At 40.5% G+C, this 22600-nt stretch overlaps 1 protein-coding gene across 3 annotated transcripts in view; it reads left to right on the forward strand.

The window, feature by feature from the left end:
• Nucleotides 1-22350, forward strand: part of Eprs1 (glutamyl-prolyl-tRNA synthetase 1) — a 62219-nt gene extending 39869 nt beyond the window's left edge. For all 3 annotated transcript variants that reach the window (XM_060364883.1, XM_021635785.2, XM_060364884.1), the window contains 14 exons: nucleotides 3626-3859; nucleotides 4164-4426; nucleotides 6777-6828; nucleotides 7653-7862; nucleotides 8411-8483; nucleotides 10217-10296; nucleotides 10490-10591; nucleotides 11100-11255; nucleotides 12622-12819; nucleotides 14998-15171; nucleotides 17362-17522; nucleotides 18595-18673; nucleotides 21856-21920; nucleotides 22006-22350. In XM_060364883.1, coding sequence (XP_060220866.1) covers nucleotides 3626-3859; nucleotides 4164-4426; nucleotides 6777-6828; nucleotides 7653-7862; nucleotides 8411-8483; nucleotides 10217-10296; nucleotides 10490-10591; nucleotides 11100-11255; nucleotides 12622-12819; nucleotides 14998-15171; nucleotides 17362-17522; nucleotides 18595-18673; nucleotides 21856-21920; nucleotides 22006-22156 — 1998 coding nt within the window. In that variant the 3' untranslated portion in view covers nucleotides 22157-22350. The remainder of the gene's footprint in view (nucleotides 1-3625; nucleotides 3860-4163; nucleotides 4427-6776; nucleotides 6829-7652; nucleotides 7863-8410; nucleotides 8484-10216; nucleotides 10297-10489; nucleotides 10592-11099; nucleotides 11256-12621; nucleotides 12820-14997; nucleotides 15172-17361; nucleotides 17523-18594; nucleotides 18674-21855; nucleotides 21921-22005) is intronic.
• The last annotated feature ends 250 nt before the right edge of the window (nucleotides 22351-22600 follow it).

The following is a 22600-nucleotide window of genomic DNA, read 5'->3' on the forward strand; positions in this document are numbered from 1 at the left end:
GAGGATCTTCCTTGTGGCTTAGCTTCTTTAGGAGTATAGATTTTCAACCATGCTCGTAGCAGCTCTATTTGTAATAGCCAGATTCGGGAAACAACCTATATGTCCCTCACAGAGGAATGGATACAGAAATTGTGGTACATTTATACAATGGACTACTACTCAGCTATTAAAAACAAGGAAATTATGAAATTTGCAGGCAAATGATGGGGAACTAGAAAAGATCATCTTGAGTGAGGTAAACCAGAAACAGACGTACATGGTATATACTCACTAATAAGTGGATATTAGACATATAATATAGGATAAACATACTAAAAATTATATGCCCTATTACATTTTTCAAAAATCTCATTTATTCGTTATGTATTTAGCGCCTGAGTGATTTTTTTTAAGACAGCAGCCATAAAATTGCAAAGGCTTTATGAAGCTATTAACTTGGGATTCTATAGCTCCGTTTAGCAAACTATCAAGTGTTACTGGAGCACTCAGCTATATTCAGTAGTCTGTGTGGTCTCTGCTCCACGTTGTAAATCTGGAGTTGAGTAGTTGAAGTTTAGACTCAGAGCCTGATCCCTGCCCTCGAGCAGAGGCTATTGGAGACTTAAATTGCTGATAGTAATTGCAGACTAATTCTGGGCTCTGTGCTGTGCTTTACAGCTGGTCGAGTCATGACTTCTTTGGAGCTGGTTCTTACAGGCTTTGATAACTAAACAGCGATCTCTAATTGTAAGATACTGTTTTTAAAAACTCGGTGATCTTTAATTCGCTAATCTCAAAGCCTTCTAAACTTGAGCCACAAGTTTCAGCATTCCTGCTCCTTCAGCAGAGACACCGCTGCTTCTGCTTTCTACCCACCGGTGCAGGCCATTGCTTTGGGCGCAGCTTGGCAGCTACATAGTGCTGACGTGTGCGTGTTGCTTGCTTGCTTGTACTAAGGAGAAAAGGTGAATTTTTTAGGGGGTAAATTTGTCATGTTCTAGCTGTCTTGAAAAGTTACCTTCTTAGCATCTCAATAGCTAGGGGAACTAGGTTTTTCTTTTTGATGTTTCCACCATTCTCCATGTTGAAATGCTTCCATCTAGTGGCTGCTGCAGAAATAGCATGCCACTTATTTACATTCTAAATGAGATCAAGAGAAATGTGTGAGTCGTTTGCATCATCATTAGTCCACATGGATGGCTATCTAAAACTTTGTGTAGTCTGTATTTCATAAGCTCAAAACAATCTTTGTCCATTAAGAACTTAACATCTGTTAGCTCTGAATGTTGTATAATATTTCAGGAAGTAGCTATATGATATAATTTTACTTAGCAAATTCCTTTTAATCCAGAAAAAAAAATAAAAGATTAGTTTTCTCACCCTTTAGTTGTACATTATGTGTTGCCAGAGACACACTCAAGTGATAGGTAATATGTATGTTCGTGTATGGTGGGCATGTGGGTGAAGGTGCGCCTGCCGGATGTTGACTTGAGGCCTCCTTTGTCTGTGCCTACTTCGTTGTTTTGAGACAGGCGCCCACCGAAGCTGGAGCCCACTGTTCTGGCTGGAACGTTTGGCCCGTGAGCCCCGTACGCACACTCACATCATTGTCTCGTGCACTTGTGATGCTGTGAACACTGCATCTTTCTTTGGGTAAAAGGTGTGGTAGCTAAAGTATGCCGCTTCTGTGGAATGTAGGTGAAGATGAGGGTCGTTTTGGGAACTAAGACAATCCATGTAAGACACTCCACATGGCATCTGGCATAGAATAAACATACCTTGAAGTGATAATTCTTTTTGTTAATTCTAGTTTCCTAGATTTCATCCGGGAAATTTGCATAGTGATTGGTAGAGTTTTGCTCTTATTTTAGAACTGTATTTATACATATAATCTTGTTAGAATAGACTATCTTATTCAATAATGTAATAGATTCTTTACCTTAATTTTGTCTTCTGTAATGTTTCAAATTATGTTGTAAGACAGGAATTTCTCTTATGAAACTGTTCCATTTGACTTCAAACTCAAGTGAATATTTAAACTTTATTTTACTATTATTATTAGAGAGAGACTGTGTGTGGGTGTGTCAGTGTCAGGGTAGGGCATATGTGGAAGTCAGAGACAACTGGATTGTCCTCTCCCGGGTCAACTCGGGTCATAATTTCTTTCAAAAGGTGCTTTGTAGACATTATATAAGGTTTTGTGCCCCCCCTCATTCTTTTAGCTGATGGTGCCTTTGCCTTCCCGTCCCCTGCCCTTCCTTCTACATCTGTCTATCCCCTCCCCTTCCATGAATTCCATTCCCTTTCTCTTTCCTTCTTCATTTAATTGACGTTTTTCTTCAGAAAGAAAATCTACTGGTAATAAGTCTTAATTCTAAAGTAATAGTAACATTAGTTAGGTTGGGAATACAGACTGCCTTTCCTAATCTTTTTGTTCACTCACCCCCAGCTCTGTTTTTCCTGAGTCAGGATCAAACTGTGTAGTCCAGGCTGGCCTTAAACTTAGGATTCTTTTGCCCCAGATTCTCTAGTCTAGAATTGTGAACATCGTCAACATCTCTCTTTACATTTACTCCAACTTTGTTGTTCCTGGGATGGTAGACTGCAGAGTTTGTAGGCAGAAAATCAAAGTAGCCAAGAAGATGTGAAGGGCCATCTCTTGGGTGCAGGGCCCTTGAGGCTGCTGTAGTGCTGCTCAGACATGGCGGGGCTCCTGCATGGTGGGGCTCCTGCATGGTGGAGCTGTGAGCTAGCCAGTCTTGAGTACTCCCTTGTTCCTGTTGCATTTACTCAGTTATCCCATGCAGTGGAAGATGAATGGGGAACACTCAGTGTGGAGACACCTTTCAGTATTTGGTTGGTGTCTTAAGGTTCTCATCAGGTGTTAGTTTGTTGTGGAATTTTGAGGTCAGACATCCAGCTTGAGTCCTTTTGCTGTGCCCTTGTTTTTTGTTGTAGAGTGTCAAGTGTCTCCTTGCTGAGGATGTCACTCCTTCTGTTCATGTAGAATTATCAGATATTGAAATATGCATGTAATTTAAGGCTTAAACATACTTTCTATTTTTTGTTTTGTTTTGTTTTTTAACTTTTGAAAGTGGTCTGTGGAGACTAGTTTCAGAACTCCATCAGATAACAAAACCAAAGGGTGCATAGATCTTCTTATATAAAGTTTCATGGCATTCCCATATTGTCTGCTTATATCCTTCCATGTATTTATGTGCTAAGAATTCTCTCTGGATTACTTAGAGTGCCTAATATGATGTAAATATATTACATATTATTTATTTTTTAATAAATATATTTATTTATATCTTATTTAGGAAATAATAATGTATCAGTACATTTTAAAAATAGATCAGAGCTCTACCACATGCATCTTTTAATACAGGTGTATTTTGTTTGAATGAATCTTTGAAAGGTTCTTACAAAGAAATTATTAGTCCAGGTTTATTTTTCTTCCCTGCTCACTTTTTTGGTGGGACTGTGTATCATGATGCAGTTTTTTGTTTTCAAGTATTTTTGGTCTTTGAGTACTTGGATCTCTAGACATAAATGGCTAAGTATACTTTGATAATGATTAAAGACTTTGAGATGACATTGAAATATTCATAGATTGTGAAATACTTGTCTTCCTCTTTATTTCCAGGCTAAAGTAAATGAAGCTGTAGAATGCTTACTATCCCTGAAAGCTGAATATAAAGAAAAAACTGGGAAGGAATACATACCTGGCCAACCCCCATCAGCTCAGAGCTCACAGTCAAGTCCTGTCAGCAATGCTGAGCCTGCTGGACCAGAGACACCAGAAGCCAAAGTGCTATTTGACAGAGTGGCCTGTCAAGGAGAAATCGTTCGAAAACTTAAAGCTGAAAAGGCCGCTAAGGTCAGTGTGGGGTTTTCTTTGTATGGACATATTTTTTTACTTAGTTTGTATAGTTGTGTAGCTAGTGACTGCTGTTAAGACAGTGCAATGCATAGATCATCTATTTTCTAGTACTCTAGGCTAATTTTGTTTCTTTTATATTCTTTATTTATTTTCTTAGTGTAGTTTAACATTTTGTGTCTATAGCTGTTGCCCTTAATTAATTGTGAGCCTCTTAAATTTGGGTGTGGTATTTGGTAATTTATGCCGGGACAGTAGTTTGTACGACCTGCTAACCTCCATTGTCCCCTTTGTTATACTGAAGGACCAAGTGGACTCAGCTGTCCAAGATCTCCTTCAGCTGAAGGCACAGTACAAGTCACTGACAGGAACTGAATATAAGCCTGTGTCTGCTGCTGGAGCTGAAGACAAAGATAAGAAGAAGAAAGAAAAAGAAAATAAATCTGAAAAGCAGAATAAACCTCAGAAACAAAATGATGGCCAAGGAAAGGACTCTTCTAAAGGCCAAGGCAACGGGCTGTCATCGAGTGGAGCAGGAGAAGGGCAAGGGCCTAAGAAACAGACCAGGTATTAAAACATGCTTCTGAATGAATTCGGATCTAAAGAGATTTTGTGTTTAAAATAAGTAAATCTTGGTTTATTATCAGCAAGACAAAGTGCTCATACTCCGATATCAGCAGATGACTTCTGTTTAACAGTAAAATAGGTAGCACATCACCTGCTTGCTTTCAGAATTCCCTGTACTTTTCCCTCCTCTGTTGTTTCTTCCACCAAGGAAATGAATTGGTCACCAAATCACAGGTTGAGTATCTGTCTCCCTGTTCTGTTGCTGTGAAGAGACACCACGAACAGGGCATCTTACAGAAGACAGTTGGTTGGGGCTTACAGTTTCAGAGCATTAGAGTCCAGAACCATCTTGGCAGGGAGCTTGGCAGCAAGAAGGCAGGCATGGCGCTGGAGCAGGAGCTGAGAGCTTGATCTGCAGGCGGAATGAGAAAGAAGACTGTGACTTGCCTCGGGCTTTTGAAATCTCGGGGCCTAACCCCAGTGATACACTTCCTCCAAAAGGGCCATACTTCCTAGTCCTTCCCAAACAGTTTACCAGCTGAGGACCAAAGGTTCAAATATTTGAGCCCATGGGATGCTCAGCCTTTGAACTTGATAAACACTGCAGAGTGTAGAAAAAACTCTCAAGTCTGAAGTAGTTACAACTTCCAGACAAATAAGGGGTTCTAAAGTAGTGCAAGTCTGTTGTGCTGTGTATTGAGAGAACAGCTATATACATGTAAGTGTTTATCTGTAGCTTGCTTTGTGTTTTTTTTTTTTCAAATGAAACTTTTTCATAAGAAGTAAATAAGAATTTTGTTCCAAATAGGGTTTTGAAGTTGGTAGATTAAATATGAAACAGCTGTTAAAACAGCTGTTTAAAAACCAGGCAATGGATTATGTGGCCTTTTCAGTGTTTTCCTGTTTGAACATTGTAATCATCTTCTAGAAGTATAGGCTAACTCTATTGTGACAGGCTTCCTGCTGTGGCTTCCCACAAGAGGATGCTGTGACTGAGGTAGTTTGATTTTTTTTAATTGTGTATCAAATTTAGCTGTGTCTCATGTGCCGTCTCCTTAATGAATACAGCAGCTACTCCTGACTTTATGTATTGGCTCAGCATTTGGCAAATGTATAGAATAGTGGGCAAGAGGTTAGAGTGTCTCTCTTCCCTCACCTTCTGACTGCTTACATAAAGTCCCAGGTTTCACCCAGAGAAAAGAGACTGAAACGGTAAATATACTAAAAACTTAAGACCTTAAGACTATAAAGCTCTGCTTGCAAACTGGAAAAGGTGTACTTCTAGAATACAGTTAAGAGACAGATCTTTTGTCATTTTGGTTTTTTGGGACCAAGTCTTCCTATGTAGCTCAGCCTGCCTTGAGCTCAGTCTTTCTGCCTCAGCCTTCTGGTTGATATGTACACACCCCGAGGCCTAACTCAGGTTGAGGCTTAAAGGAAAGAAGTGTTGTCTGGAATAGGAATTGAGAGAAAGGGCAGGAAATCTAGGACCAAACAAAAAGGTTTCACTCTTGGCAAGTATTGTACTACCAACACCAAATTCTGGTGCTGGATTAGTTGGGGTTTTTTGTATGTGTTAATTTGTTTAATTTAAATGTCATTTTAAAAGTCTTTTTTACAGTCATAGTTCTAAACAGGTTTGGCGTTGACAGTTTTTGTGGATAGCATCTGATAGCTGTTTGATGCTGGTGCACACCCATGCTCTCAGTACTTCAGAGATAGGCAGGAAGACTGCTACAAATTTGGGCCAGCCTGATCTACGTATCAAATTATAGCCAAGCAGGGGCTAAATAGCGAAATCCTCCCTGTATTTAAAAACAAAGATTGAATTTGTTTCTAGATTAAAAACATTATTGTGGAAATGAATATAAAAATATGCAAACATAAAAATGACTGAAAATTAAGAAAAGCTCTCCTATTTTGAGCTTGTAGTTTTATTTTCAGTTCAGCCTGCTATGGTTTGAATGTATTCCCAAAGTACATATGCTAGGAACTTAGTCCCCCAGTTCTAGGAAATAATAGTATCTAAAGGTAGAGCTTTGCTGTAATTAAGGTAAGCTGAGGTTGAGCAGATGTGCTGTGATGCTGTTAATGGCTTTAAAACAGTCACTGAGTTGGCAAGCTTCCTTGAGTCTTGCTGTGTCATCCCAGCTCAAAGTTCTCCTCTAGAGGGCCCCCTCCACCCACAGGTAGCTCCAGGCTGTTTGAGCCTCCAGCACCCAGAGCCAAGTAAGAGTCTGTTCTCTAGATTACTTTGTTTCAGTATTTTGTTATGTAAACAGAACAGACTACACAACCTAGAAATAGTTGCTTGAATGAAAGATTTATGTTTCTTTTTGCATGTCTGCAGATTGGGTCTTGAAGCAAAAAAAGAAGAAAATCTTGCTGAATGGTACTCCCAAGTGAGTATACTTTCAGTTGGCTGTTATTATTAGCGTTTCTCAAGTTTGGCTTTGTGTTCAGATTCTAAAGCCTAGGGAGAAAAGTAGTCACGAGCAGTATGATCCCATTTCCCCGCTGTGTGCTTAGCATGTACATTGTATGTGTATGTGCACATGAGGCCAGAAGACAGCCTTGGGTGTTACCCTCACAAAAGCCAGTTACCACCTATGAGACAAGATCTCTCTTTGGCTCTCTTAGGCTGCTGGCCAGTGTACCCCAGAGAGCCTCTAGTCTCTGCTCTCCTTCCTGCCCCAGCATAACACTACAGGTGTACCTCTCACACCACCACACCTGGCATTTTAGCGGTCTCAGGGTCAGTCTTCAGATGTGCAGGGAAGACATTTTACCTATTCCCATGCCACCTCTCATGTGTCAGGTGTGGTGACACACGCATGTAACCCCAACTTGGGAGGTGAGAGCTAGAGACTCTTAGTTGCAGGCCAGCTGGCCTACGTAGTGACACTGTCTCAGAGTAACACTGAGAAGGCCGAGGCCGAGCTCAGCGGTAATCTGCAGAGTCCTCTACTGGTTTCTCTGCATGTCAGAAAGTGTTTTCTTTCTAAGCTGAGCATGATGCTGGGGGCCTGCAAGAGGCAAGCTTAAGTCTACAGAGTGAGTTCCAGGAGCCAGGGCTACACAGAGAAGCCCTGCTTTGAAAAACTAAAATAAACAAACAAATAAATGAGAGTGTTTGCCATTTCTGCAGATAGGAACTTGGATTACCACATGCTTTTGTCTTTGCACTAGATCACTGGTTCAATTTACAAGCCTTTTCTCTTCAAAGGTCATCACAAAGTCAGAGATGATTGAATACTATGATGTGAGTGGCTGCTATATTCTCCGACCCTGGTCGTACTCCATTTGGGAATGCATTAAGGACTTCTTTGATGCTGAGATCAAGAAGCTTGGTGTTGAGAACTGCTACTTCCCCATATTTGTGTCTCAGGCCGCACTAGAAAAAGAGAAGAATCACATTGCTGACTTTGCCCCTGAGGTAAACTGGAAAAGAATTTGATAACCAACTAAAAGAAATGTGGGGCTGTTATTTTTTTTTAAGTCCTATTTCTTCTACCCATATGTCAGGTTTGGTTGTTTGTCATGTCCCTTGACTGGATGACTTGGCTCATTCCCTTCCAGTATCAGTAGCAAGAGTTTGAACTTCCTTTAGTTGATACTGAGAAAACCTTAAAGTTGATGTGTTAGAAATCATGTGGGATGAGAGTTACATGGCGGGTTCACAAATCATGCAGGCGACCGGTTCCATGTGGGAGGTTTATTAGGGGAAGGGAAAGGGGGAAGGGGTCACAGAGACCGTCTCTGGATGAGGAAGGAGAGAAAGAAGAGGAGCTTTGAGTTTTCTTACAAGGTGACCCAGAGCATGAGCAGGTGGTCCATAGGTGGTCCACAGATGCCTGATATACAGTTTGTCAGGTCCCTTGGGGCTGGCCATAGAGATGCCTGCTTACGGATCCCAACAATATATACTTATGTTCTTCAAAAAGGCCATTAAAACTGTGTCAACAATGATTTTTATCTTACTAGGTTGCTTGGGTTACAAGATCTGGTAAAACAGAATTGGCAGAGCCAATTGCCATCCGTCCTACCAGTGAAACAGGTGAGAGCAATTCTGGAGTGCAGGAGAAAGCTCACTAGCTGTCAGAAGGCTCGGAGTTGAGTCGCAGTGTTTCTTTCTGATGCTTAGATTCCTTCCTGGGAAAACAGAATTTACTGGAGGGTGATGGAGACAGAGTGAAAGTTTTAAGTCAGATTTTATATGTTAAGCCATTTTATTACAGTTCTTTATCAGTAGGATATAGTCTGTCTCTTTTTTTTAATTTTTATTAATTACAGTTTATTCATTTTGTATCCCCCATGTAGCTCCCTCCCTCCCCTCCCAACCCCACCCTCCTTCCCCCTTCTCCACCCATTTCCCTCCCCAAGTCCACTGATAGGGGTGGTCCTCCTCTCCTTCCTTCTGATCCTAGTCTGTCAGGTCTCATCAGGAGTGGCTGCATTGTCCTCTGTAGCCTGGTAAGGCTGGTCCCCCCTCAGGGGGAGGTGATCAAAGAGCAGGCCAATCAGTCTGTCTGTCTTTTTAAAGAAAAACACTTTCCGTGTTAGGTTTGTTGTTGTTTTAATGTTTTAAGCCATGAATTCATAGGGAACGGCTTCACAAGTATGTGGCCAAAAGGTAATGCTGTGTTTCCCGTAAAGCCTACAGAACATAAAACAGGTTCCCTCCTCTTTCCCTTTGTCATGTTGGCAAATTACTGGAAGATGGCTGCCCTAGCTAAAAGGGTTTTTTAAAAAAAAACAAACATTAATTTTTTTTAGTGTTACAACTTTTCAGAGGGAATTGTATTGGAATAATTCTTGGGATTGATTACAGAATTGCAAATGATGCTCATTTAGATTTATATTGCTGTAGAGGTTTTTATTTTACTTTTGAGTTGTAGTTTGTGTAGAGTTTTGTTTTTGAGGCAGGGACTCATATCTGACTCTAGCTGACCTGGAACCTGGTATTTAGATCAGGCTAACCTCAAATTCAGACATCTGATTCCCAAGCCCTGGGACTAAAGGTGTGCGCTGCCATATCCAGCTTCCCTAGCATTTTCAGAGCACTTTCATTTGAGTATGTTGTGTTGTTGTTCTGCCTTGGGACAGCCATCAGTTGGTCGGATGATTTTCCTGGAATTAGTGAATGGGAGTGTCAGCAGGGTCTGAGGCTTTGGACTTGGGGGTGTCTTACAGTGATTACCTATTTTTAAAGTCAGTATGTACATTATCTAGTATTTCTAGTGTGTTTTTTCATTTTTGTGTTTTTGAAATAACTTTGACTCCAGTTTTTATTCTTTCTCATACCAAATTAGCAGTTTTATTTTTCTGATTGTACATTGTAGACAAGTCATAGTTCATGGCAGGAGTTTGCTTCATTGAATGAATAATCTGTGGATCTAACTAAAATTCTGATTCTGACACATAGCTGAATTCAGGAATAGCATTTCTATCTTTAAATTTGATAATGAAATCTGTGAGCCAAAGAAGAGAATTATAGAATGAAAGTAATTTGACATAGAACATGGCATGTACTAATCTTTTCCTAAATAGAACAGGGAGACAGTCAACACTTACATGCAAGTAGGTGAAGCACAGAGTATGAACATGTTAGGTGGGCTTGTCTGTCTTCAGGGTTATATGCCTTGTGAAATAAGTAGTGTCATTCAGTGAACCATCACAGGTACTAAATCAAACACACTTTAATTTGTATTACTTACATTGTGAATTTAACTCCTATCAGCCTTAAGGAAGAAATGAAGTTATAAATGTCTGTATTTTCTTGACTTTCAGTAATGTATCCTGCCTATGCAAAATGGGTGCAGTCGCACAGAGACCTGCCCATCAGGCTCAACCAGTGGTGCAATGTGGTGGTAGGTGCATAGACCCTATTGGCTTGTCCCTGTTTCTGTGGGTTTCATTGCTTGGGAGAGCACACTTTCTTTCCTTTGCATGTGAAAGCAGTTCTTTAATCACAATAATTATTTTTGATTATTGATCATGTAAAGTTGCTAAAAAGTCTGCAGTTTTTCTTGTACTGACCGGCTTTGTTCTCATGTCTTGCAGCGCTGGGAGTTCAAGCACCCACAGCCTTTCCTCCGCACTCGGGAGTTCCTGTGGCAGGAGGGGCACAGCGCTTTTGCCACTTTTGAGGAGGCAGCTGATGAGGTAGGAGTGGTCCTCTGCTATGCCTGTCTTTCTTCAGGCCCTGGTTTTTGTTTATTTGTTTTTTTGTTTGTTTGTTTTTATAATTGTGTGGCTTATGCTATGTAATACCTGTTTGCAAATAGAGAGTTAATTCAAGAGTAAACAGATTTAAAAGTACTTGTTGAAATTTTACTAGCAAATTTACTATTTTTAAAGTTTGTCGGGTAAACAGTTAGACTTTACTGTATAGCAAATTGCAGTCATATGATTAAAACTCATTATTTTCTAAGGTGTTTTTTTCTCTTATTACTGTATATCTCTCAAGCATATTTTCCTACATTTCAAACTTATAGTCAATAAAATGTTACTCATCCTCACTGCTTTTTTGTTGGATAGCTTCCTTAAATCTCTCATTGAGAGTTCTAACCCTCCCTTAATTTTGTTGTTGTTTGAGGTAGTTTTTCACAAAAGTTTTCGATAATGTAGATGGATAAGCCTGTAATGAATAAACATGCCATAAATGTTACAGGTCTTACAGATACTTGAGTTATATGCTCGAGTGTATGAAGAACTCTTGGCAATCCCTGTTGTGAGAGGAAGAAAGACTGAAAAGGAGAAGTTTGCAGGAGGTGACTATACAACCACAATAGAAGCCTTCATATCTGCCAGTGGACGTGCTATCCAGGTTTGTGGGGGCCACTGCTGGAGACGAATAGCACAGCTCATGGCGGTCCAGTGGCTTTAACAGTCCTTGCCGTTTTATTTGGACAGCCAATATAGAAAACAGTCCTAAGGTTTTAAGAAGTAAAATCACAGTGTGTGATCTAGTAATGCCTCTCCCAGAGGTAGATCCAGATGGATAGAGCAAGCGTACTGAAGGGACTTCTGCACTCTTCATTGCAGCTTCATAGCCAAGCAGTGGCGACATCACCTGGGAAAAAACAATGCACACATCCCCAGTGGAATGCTTAGCTATAAAAGGAATGAATTCTGTCATTTGCAGAACCATAGATGAAATTGGAAATATTTGTTTTAAGTGAAATAAACCAGGTGTTGCACGATCTTAAGTATGTGAACTGTAAGAAAGTTGATTGCAAATAACCTGAGAGTAGGTGGTGTTTACTTACAAGTTAGAGAATATGAGTCGGTCAGTAGGCACTAAATTTTAGTTCCATGGAAGCAGAATGTTATACTGTGGCTAACAATGGTAGCAGACATCTATAATCACAGCACCATGAGGGTCTTGATTCTGTGGCCAGTATGAGCTGCATAGTAAGGCACTGTCTTTGAGGGAGGCGGGAGGGGTGGATATGGCCTGTTAGTATGCAGGAAGGGAACTATCAATAATGTGTTGTACATTTTTAAACTAATCGAAGAAAGGATTTTGAAATGTTTGACCAGAAAGAAATGACGGATTCTTGAGATAAGTTTCACCTGATTTAAACATTCTAACTCTGTGGGTGCTGCCTCACTGTGCTGGTTTAAAATGTGAGTGAAAGCATAATCGCTGGGAGTGCAGTACAGCACTTGTCCAGTGTGCAGGGCGCCCTGGGCGTGATCGCCAGTGCTCCGTTAGACTGGCCCACCCGTGACTTCCCTGGGGGCGGACAAGAGGGCCAGGTATTCAGGGCTACCAGAGTGAGTTCCAGGACCATATAGACTACATGAGAGCCTCCCAGACACAGGGAGGGGAAAGAGGAGAAGAACACAGTACAGGAAAGCACCATGTGCTTTCTAGGCCTGTTGTGTGTCTCCACATAAGTGAGTTCAGGTTTCATCCTCAATTCCCAGGCATGAGTTCCTCATAAATCTTACATACAGTTACTCCTGTTCAAAGGGACTTCCCAGAGCAAAACAGTTTTGTTTTTTTTTTTTTTTTTTGTAATTAGTCCTGCTCTCTTGTCATGTCAGTCATACTTGTATTTTAAGCGTTAATGTCAGGAAATAACTGGAAACAGGCCATGTAGAAGTATTCTAAAGTATGTGATCTTGTAATTATTTTCAGAGGCATAGTAATTTAAAATTAAAGCCTTTGTTCTCTCCTTTTTTAGGGAGGGACATCACACCATTTAGGCCAGAATTTTTCCAAAATGTGTGAAATAGTTTTTGAAGATCCAAAGACACCAGGAGAGAAGCAGTTTGCATACCAGTGCTCCTGGGGCCTGACAACTCGAACTATTGGGGTGATGATCATGGTCCATGGTGACAATATGGGCTTGGTATTACCACCCCGTGTAGCCTGCGTTCAGGTAAGGAAAGTATTTCTGTTTATCATTTCTTTTTTAAATATTTTTGTCTTTTTGTTTGTTTTGTTTTCTTTGAGATAGGGTTTCTCTGGGTAGCCTTGATTGTCCTGTGCTCACTTTGTAGACCAGGCTGGCCTCAAAATGTACAGAGATCCACCTGCCTCAGCCTCCCAGAGTGTTGGGATTACAAGTGTGCGCCACTGCACCCACCTAAAGGAACTTTGAAAAGTAGCTTTCTCTGATGTGGAAATAATAGAAAATACAGCCTAGACCACTGTTGTATAAATATGTGTACATTTGTATTGTCTCAAGTATATGAGAAATTACTTTGTTGAAAACTTTAAAATTTTTCATTAGATTTATTCATTTTATTGTGTGTGAATGTTTGTCTGCCTGCATGTCTGTGGACGCCAATGCACCTTGGTGCCCACCAAGGTCAGAGGAGTGCTCATGGAATCCCATGGAACTGGAGTTAGAGATGGTTGAGAACCACCATGTGGATGCTCTTAACTGCTGAGCCTTCTCTTTTATATTATTTAGAATTATTTAAATAAAAAATAGTAAGTCAAGTGAACATGCATTTATGTTAATGATTTTTAACTAATTAGTTCACGTTGTAGACAGATTAGAAATCACACGGATTTATTTATGGTAAGATTTAGTTGTTGGAAAACAGACTGAGGGTTGTGTTAGCAACAAACCAGTTCATGCTGGAGCTCAGAAAAGGAAATGTCTCTGAATCAATCCTCCAAACCAGACTAGGAAGCAGTTCACACTAGCTTTCTGTGGCCGTGGCTTAAAGACCTGGGGCTGGAGAAATGGCTTGGCGGGTGAGATAGCATACTACTGCTCTTGTAGAGGACCCAGGTGCAGGTCTCAGTGCCCACAGCTGGCAGTTCACAGCCGCCTCTAATGCTAACTCCGGGGGGATCCAATGCCTTTAGCTCTTCTCTTCTGAGTATATGGTGTCACACGTCTTAAATTCTAGAACATTGGAGGTAGAGGCAGGCAAATCTCTGTGAGTTCCAGGCCAACCTGGTTTATATATTGAGTTTAGAGAGAGGCCAGTTAAGGCTACATACTGAGATTCTGTCTCAGATCGAGAGACCCCAGAAACCTGCAGAACAATATATCCTTATTTGTTCTCTTCATATAGACTTAAACACCTAAACTCTTAGTTCAGTTTTACTGAGTTTTTCCCAGGAAATACTTTGAGAGATGGAATACTATGTCTTCAAAGAAAGTAGAAGTTTGGAGATGTAGCAAAATTTTGCAGAGAGATGGAGATCTATGGTCTTCTCAAAGGTAGTAAAAAGGAGAGGAGGGAGATTCCAGTGCCCCTCAGATGCCACTGGATCTGCTACCAAAACACCAGGTGATATGACCTTAGTAGTTAGTCACAGATAGGAACAGAAAGCTGCTCCTTAAAGGAGAGACTGAGAAGGGCATTGCTGCACACTGGGAGAAGAGTGAACCAGAAGAGGATGATAAGGAAGAGGATAAGAATGGTGACTAAATGGCTGTCTTGTATTGGGTGCGAAATTCATGTGCAGCTCAGCATTCACATCACTATAGCATTACAGGTTTTCATGTAGCCGATGAGAGTCTTTGTAGAAAAAGTGCTTTTAAAAACATGCAAGGTGTAGCATTTCAAGAAGTTAGTATGTATGATTAGATTTTTAAAAAACCTGTGGTGTTGGATAATTGTATATATTTAATGGTTTTTGTTTCGCCAGCAGCAAACTCTGGTAGGAATTCCTGTCAGTAGTACCCTTTGGGGTTTTTTAGGGTGCTTCATGTTGTTCATTTTTGTGTTGTTCTATTTAAAGATTATTTTAGTGTGTTTGTGTACATGCAATGCCTAATTGTATGTCTGTATATCATGTGTGCTGGAACACTCAAAGGCCAGAAGAGGAGTTGGACTCCCTGGGGTTACTTATGGATGGTTGTAAGCCACCATGTGGGTCTTGGGAACTGAACCTGGGTCCTCTGCAAGAGCAGTAAGTGTTCTTAACCACTGAGCCATCTCTCTAGCATTGTTTTAGTTGTAGTAAAATTATGTATATTTAAAAGATTGTGAATGACAGATTTTAACTTCTGATGGTTCATACTGTAGGATCTAGATGACTCGTTATTGTGATGTCATTATGTGTATGTGGTGTGTCTTTGGCTGGACTCTAGGTGGTAGTCATTCCCTGTGGAATCACAAATGCCCTGTCTGAAGAAGACAGAGAAGCACTGATGGCAAAATGTAATGAGTATCGAAGGCGGCTGCTTGGCGCAAACATCCGAGTCCGAGTCGATCTCCGAGACAACTACTCTCCAGGCTGGAAGTTCAATCACTGGGAACTCAAGGTATGCTGTGGTCTGCGGAGGCTAGAGTGAGATTTCTGCACACACAAGGACTTGTTACCTTCTCATATTTATAGTTGTAAGTTCTGAGCACGGTTCGTACCATGTAATGGGAGTTTCTAGAGTCTGTGTTTGTTAAACTAGTTTCTGTTGTGGTTTAGGGAGTAGCTTGGAGAAGAACACTTAGTGTGTGCTTGGTCTGCCTTTGCTGATTCCCAGCACTGTGCCTTGTCTCCCTAAAAGTTTTGTGGAAGCCAATTTTTATTATGTTAGAATAAAAATGATGGTTGGTTCGTACCATGTAATGGGAGTTTCTAGAGTCTGTGTTTGTTAAACTAGTTTCTGTTGTGGTTTAGGGAGTAGCTTGGAGAAGAACACTTAGTGTGTGCTTGGTCTGCCTTTGATGATTCCCAGCACTGTGCCTTGTCTCCCTAAAAGTTTTGTGGAAGCCAATTTTTATTATGTTAGAATAAAAATGATGGTCTTGACGTTTTTGTTTATACTAAATATGTCTCGTTTGGTGGGTATATTGCCATGTTTATATCTGGAATTCAGTCACTGACATAGTGAGGTTTCGGTGATGGAGTCACCACAGGGTCCCTTCACATCTGCACTCTAGTCCACATGGCTACACATCTGTTCATTGTTTTTAACTCTGTGCATATAATAACTCTGGTTTAATGTTTTTGATATTTCATTTACTGCATAGCTTCATTATTAGGTAATGTACACCTTGGTTTTGTTTGCAAACTTTTAGCATTTACCATTTTTTTTTCAGCTACGATAGAGACGGTTAATTAAGTCTAGAAAGTAGGAGTCAAATAGATATGTATAAACTTCCATAGAGGAGTAGTGTGGGACATGTCCTCAGACGGTAGCTAAGAACTTAAGAATGGGTGCTTGATATCTTGGGTTATTTAGAACCAACCATCTCCCGTTACAAAGTCACTAACATTTACCATCTTATTTGAAAATGGCTCCTAAGGTAACCCTGTGCTGGGTTAGCACTGATGCTGACCTTGCTTATTTGTGTGTCATGCTTTCTTCTCGTGCTCCCTACCTTCAGGGAAGACCTTTAAAGACATGTTTTGCCCTTTATAATTTGTCTGTAATTTGTCTTTAGTTGCAGTCTTTTTTGTTCACCTAGAAATAGCTGGTAGATACCAGCAGCTATTTCTCTAAGCCAGTTTAACTGTGTCTGGGTGCGAAACATTAAAGGTGAAAATTGCTGTTAGCTTAATCAAACTGAATTAAAAATGCCTGCCACTTCTGAGTCCATCTGCTTCCCTCTCCTCTTTCCCTCTTTCCTCTGAAGATGTGGCTTTATCTCTACCACTCTATCCCTGGGAACCTGTCTTGTGAGGGTCAAGTAGGCTTGCTAACATTCACTTAAGTTTTCCTTGTCTTTGACTTGAGTACTGCTCAGCAGTTGTGATGTGTATAGAGCATCTGGCTTACATTAAAATTTCCCTACTGCTTTTCAGATAGGGTTTGAGACCCTACAAATGCAAGGTCTCCCTGGACATTAAGGGCTTCAGTCCCCCGAGAGATTGAAATGCACAAGGCTTGAATGTACAGGACACTTCAGCTTGCATGTAACTGTTTTCTAAGTTTCCTGATGGAAACCTGAGAGCATGGCAGTTCTCAAGCTTTATCTCAGAGGCAGTCTGAGCAGCACATAGTAGTAACTCCTTCAAATATGAATCTCCACCCATCCTTAGCCTAAAGGAACAAGAAACTGTGGTGAGGCCTGGCAGGCAGTGCTTTAGCAAGCCCTGCAGGTAATTGTGATGCATGCTATAATTCCATCCAGAGCCAGTGCATCCCGGCCAAAGAAAACACTTACCGTTAATGAGTCTGGGGTGTACCAGTAAGCTAACCCCCTCAGTGTCTTGGGGCTATCTTTGGTTTCAAGATGCCTCTGTATTCCCCCATGTAACACATGAGGAAATGGGAATTTCCAAATGATTCTCCATCAAGAGCTTGCTTTCTGCTGACCACACAGGCAGTAGACTCTTTGCTTCTGTTACTAGAATAAGTTCTGTAGTGTGTCAGGAATATCACCTGCCCTTTTCTTGTTTGTTTGCAATTGCTTTTTGGCTGTTACATGATTTATAGTAGATAAAGCCATGGAATAGTCTGTATTCATCTTGATACACATGTTCAATTTTAACTGCCTGTTTTGTTTTATAGGGAGTTCCAGTCAGACTTGAGGTAGGGCCACGTGACATGAAGAGCTGTCAGTTTGTAGCTGTCAGAAGAGATACTGGAGAGAAGCTGACAATTGCCGAGAAGGAGGCTGAGGCTAAACTTCAAGAGGTTTTGGAAGACATCCAGCTTAACCTTTTCACAAGGTAGCTTTGTAGGTTCACTTGTGTCTCCTTCCTTTAGTTTTCACCTAACGTTTGAGGTACAAGCAAGTTATTTGGAGATTATTGCAACTGAAAGTAGCCTAACCTCAAGGGCCACTTAATATCTTATTCCACTTTTGGTTTTGACTTACAGTGCCTGTAAAACTGCAGTCAATTTGTTGAACTAATGGGGTTAACTTCAGATCCAGGCTGTTGTAACATAAATGTGAGGACTTAAGTCATTGGTTTCTAAGTGCTGGGTACAGATTAGTGGAACCCAGCACCTTTCCTGAGATACTAATTATAATGTTGTACAGAGCAGACAACAGCTATAGTGTTCAATGCTCCCAGTGATAGCAGGAGAGATGGCTCAGTGGTTTAGAGTGCAGTGGGTACTGTTCTTGCAGAGAACCTGAATTTGCTTCCTGCAGCTACGTAAGCAGCTCACACTTGCTGTAACTTCCAGCTCCAAAGGGATCTAACGATGCCGTCGTCTCCTCAGGCATCTCTCTCTCTCACACACACACACATACACATTTAAAAATAAAATAAATGAGGTTGCTGTCTCAGTAGTTAAGAGCACTTGGTTTGAACGTGGGTTCAGTTCCCAGAACCTGTGTCAGAAGTCTCACAACTGCCTTTAACTCCAGTTTCATGGAATCTGATCCCTCATATTTCTTTTCTTTGTAATGATTTCATTTCTTCATGTTTCATTATCAGGCTGTTCTGTATACTTCCTGCTACAGTGTTACCATTTTTCCAATTTTGTGGAAGGGGAAAGTAGACCAGGAGGATTTGAAGAGTAACAGGCTTCCACAGGTGGTGTCCCTGCGAGTAGGGACAGTAGTCAGCTGCTTACTGTGTGCATGGCAAGCTTCCCACAGTGGTAGGCTCGAGCGGTGCTAAAATAAGGTGGCTGGCTTATTCGCCACCACTGCTAGTAAGAGAGTTATGCAGTGAGTTCTTCTGACTTTCACTTACTATTTTATCTTGGGATTTAAAAACAAAACAGGAAAAAAAAAAACCCTACCATATCTGTAAGAAAAGTTATATATTTTCTGATTTATTTTGGTAGGGCTTCTGAAGACCTTAAAACTCACATGGTTGTATCAAATACATTAGAAGACTTTCAGAAGGTACTGGATTCTGGAAAGGTAAGAGATTTCAAAAAAAAAAAGTTTTCTTGGCTTTGTTTGTTTTCTGCAGGACAAGGGATTATCCCAGGGTCTTGCCTGTGCTAGGCAGTGCTGTACCACTGAGTTGTGCTTTCATCAGTTTTCAGTAAATTATATTTTAAAACTCCCTGAACTTGTACTTTGCATTACTTTCTTTTTTAGGCCAGCCAAATAAAAGGATTGTGCATTATTCAGCTTTCTGTATTATTGGAGTGAATCACTTATGGACTTTAGTATTCTGGTATACGTGTTAAATACGCAGCCAGGCCTGTGTCTCCAGATGACAAATGAGAAATCCATGGGCCAGAGTCTAAACTAACCCATAGAATTAGACAGATGCCAGATTTATCTAACACAGTTTGATGTACTTCCTCCTCGATTTTTAAAAACTTTTTGTTGAGAATAAAAGACGGAGTTTTTATGATGGTAGCCTAGAATATATCTCTTGTTACAGGTGCTGAGGAATTAATCCCTCTCACTCTGTTTACTGATCTGTAAAATGAATGTTAAATAGATGATCTCAAAAACCCTATCAGATCCCTACGTAACCGTATTTGGCTTTGCTTTACTGTTTTTCTGACCTTTTACCTTTCTGTGTTCTATAATGTCCCCTTGACTCAGGCTGCATGCTCTTAATAGAAATGAGAGGTTATGCAGCCATCCTGTCGTGTGCTTTCCTTTCTGTGCAGTTTTAATGCATTATTTTCTCTTTGCCTCATTAATTTTTTTCCTGAGTATTGAGGACTGGATGCTTGTAGTCTGATATAATAATGGTGGGCAGGCACTTTACACCAAGCTGTGGCTCCAGCCCATTCTTTTTATTTTGAGTAAAGTCTCCTGAAATTGCTTAGGCTGACCCTTGAACTTGCTGGATAGCTCAGATAGCCCTTGAACTTAATCTTCCTGCTTCAGTCTCCTAAGGAGCTTTGATGACAAGCTTGTGCCACCAGACTCAGCTTGCTCCATTAATTTTTAAATTAAAAGTTTTCATTTACTGTAATGATAGGATTAGTACTTTTGTAGAACAGTTTATTAAAGTAATTGCATAAGCATTAATATAATAGCTTATGTATATAATATAATTAGCTTTTAGCTGATGCATTGGCTTCAGAGAACCAAGATTCATGAGGTGTTAGTGGGTCATATATTTCATCCTAATATCAGATAAATTACTGTAGTGATTTCAAATTTTAAAGTGAAGCAGGGGTATTTTAGTTTCATGTTTAAAGAATATGTGGAACAATAAATACATGTCTGTTATATTCAGTAGCCAGGGCCTTCTCCCCTCTTCTTCATGTGGATTATTGTAATGTGCAAGCTGACAATCAAACAACCTTGAGGCTCTTATCAATAAAATTGTATTTACTGGCAGAGGAAAGAATCTTTGAAAATTAAAATTAGGTAAAACTTTGCTTTTTTTCCTCTCTACTTGTATTAATTGGTCTAAAGGGCTAGGGAAACTAACTTGTTCATTGATTTTCAAGTACACTCTTTTTACTTTTCATTTTAGTTTTATATGCTGTATTTGTGGTGCTAGGGGTTGACTCTCGGGCTTCGGGCATGCTAGGCAAGCTACTTGTCATTTCACAGTAAAGAGACAGGTTCTCATTAAGTCATCCAGGCTAGGCTTGAATTCACTGGTGCGCTAGGACATCTTTGAACTTTGGATCTTCTTGCCTCAGCCCCTAAATAGCGAGAATTATCTACCTGTGCCACCAGGCTCTGTTAGAAGTACTAATGAGTCCAAATACAAATGTCTTTCATGTGATACAACCATTATTATTTTCTGTATTACACAGTGTTCTAAATGTACTTTTTATGAATTTTGTTTACAAATATTAAGGGCTTGCAATTCTCATACAAGGAAGTAACTGTTACTTTGGCTTAGATCTTGTATCTTTTGTCTCCATTTTATCTCACAAAGAATTTTTGAATTAAAACTAATATGTGCTGTCACTGATCTCCACCCCTTTCCATCCATTTCCAGGCATTAGGACACCCGTAGAATTGTATTACTTCTGTGTCTTGGAGACAGTTTATCAGATTATCAGTGGGTAAATTTCAGAAATTAGACTGACACGTGCAGTAGATCCAAAGTGCACGAAGAGGCTTTGCAGGGGAACATTTTGTTTTGTTTTTGAGACACTGCTGTATCTCTCTTACATCTCCTGTATGAGTGTGGGTGCGTGCCAAAGTCAAAGAACAGCCATATTGTTCCCTGGGATTGAACTTTTGTAGTCTGGCCTGGTGGCAGACCCTTAAACCTGCCAGCCAGGTCACTAGCCCTCTCCCCCTTCTTGGGTTTCCATTGTCCAGGAGCTCTTCTCAACATTAACATTAACATTGATGTGATCTAGAAATTACATCATTGCCAATGCAAACAGTTCCTGTTTGAGTATGCAAAATAACTGGTAAACCTTAATGCTGGCTTGTCGAATATTTCATTTTATTGAAAGAAAATCCAGACTAGAGATTTTTCTCCCTCTTTCCTTGTCTTTCCTTCTCACCCTTTTTTTGGGGGGGGCCTACTAAAGGCTGAACAATGTCTGTATGTATACTAAGCATCACTGTGTCCAACCCAAGATTTTCAGATAGGAAGTGAATTTCTGAATTTCAGTAAAATACCCGGTCTTGATTCTGCTCATTATTACACAGCCCAAGAAAAAAATGAAACATTGATTTTCCTGATAAAAAATGATTTTTGTCTTTTATAAGCCTTTGTACTGTTGAAGTTATTCACTTACCCCGAACATATTAGAAGCATGTGGGATCAAGTGAGGCTTGCCTGACTGTTAGTTATCTTGAAATGAGTTTATTCTCAATCGCCTTTCTTTCATCTTCCTGCCAGCCAGGTCTGTAGAACAGGCATCAGTGTGGACCTAAGAAGGAGCTAAGCAGAGTTCACCATGCCACAGCCAGTTTTATCTGGACACTTCAGTGTGTTGCAAAGATGATTTGTGTATAGTTTTGTGAGTGTGGAGTTTGGATGGTATAAAATCATTCTTTATGTACTTCTGAGCCAAGTGCCAAGTATGTTTGCAAAGGTACCTCGTCCCCAAAATGCCTGGGACACCCACCCTTTTGCTTGGAAGGTAGAAAGAGAACCCATGTAATCCTCTCTAGGAGTTATAATGGCAGAATGCCTTTTCTTTGCTTTTTAGGTGGCCCAGATTCCATTCTGTGGGGAAATTGACTGTGAAGACTGGATCAAAAAGACAACTGCCAGGTAAATACAGCTCCCCATGGACCTACACTGGGAAGGACCCAGTGCACAGTAGAAGTGACCGGACTTCTTGTCTCTTTAATTCCAGGGATCAGGATGTGGAACCCGGTGCTCCGTCCATGGGAGCCAAAAGCCTTTGCATTCCTTTCAGCCCTCTGTGTGAACTGCAGCCAGGAGCCATGTGTATCTGCGGCAAGAACCCTGCCAAGTTCTACACCTTGTTTGGTCGGAGTTACTGATGGACGAAACAGAAGCCTTTCTTCCATCCTAATTTTTTAAAACCAATACTAGTATCTTCTCAGATGTGGTTTTTCTTTTTCATTTTTTAAAAGTCCTAAAGAGGACTTTTGAGATAGACAACTATTCTTATGCCTAAATAACAGTGGAAAATACTTTTCTGTAAACAATCTGGGTAATAAATACCAGGAACTAATTCCGTTTTATGTGCTCAGTTCATTCTGCAATAGCAGAGCCCTGCACACAGGGATGACCAATGAAAGCCAGAGCGCAGGAGCACACTTGCCCTGACTGCCTCATCTTCCTCACATGACAGTCTCACTGAGGTCACAAAGGACGAACCTGCAAGCCTGGTGTGCACATCTGTTTCTCCTCTCACCACACTGGTACCTAACTGTCTTGCTATTAACTGATTGCCGGTGCCTGTTGTACCCCACCCCTCCAAA

This window comes from Meriones unguiculatus, chromosome 11 (genome assembly GCF_030254825.1).
Source record: "Meriones unguiculatus strain TT.TT164.6M chromosome 11, Bangor_MerUng_6.1, whole genome shotgun sequence".
Taxonomy (NCBI): Eukaryota; Metazoa; Chordata; class Mammalia; order Rodentia; family Muridae; genus Meriones; species Meriones unguiculatus.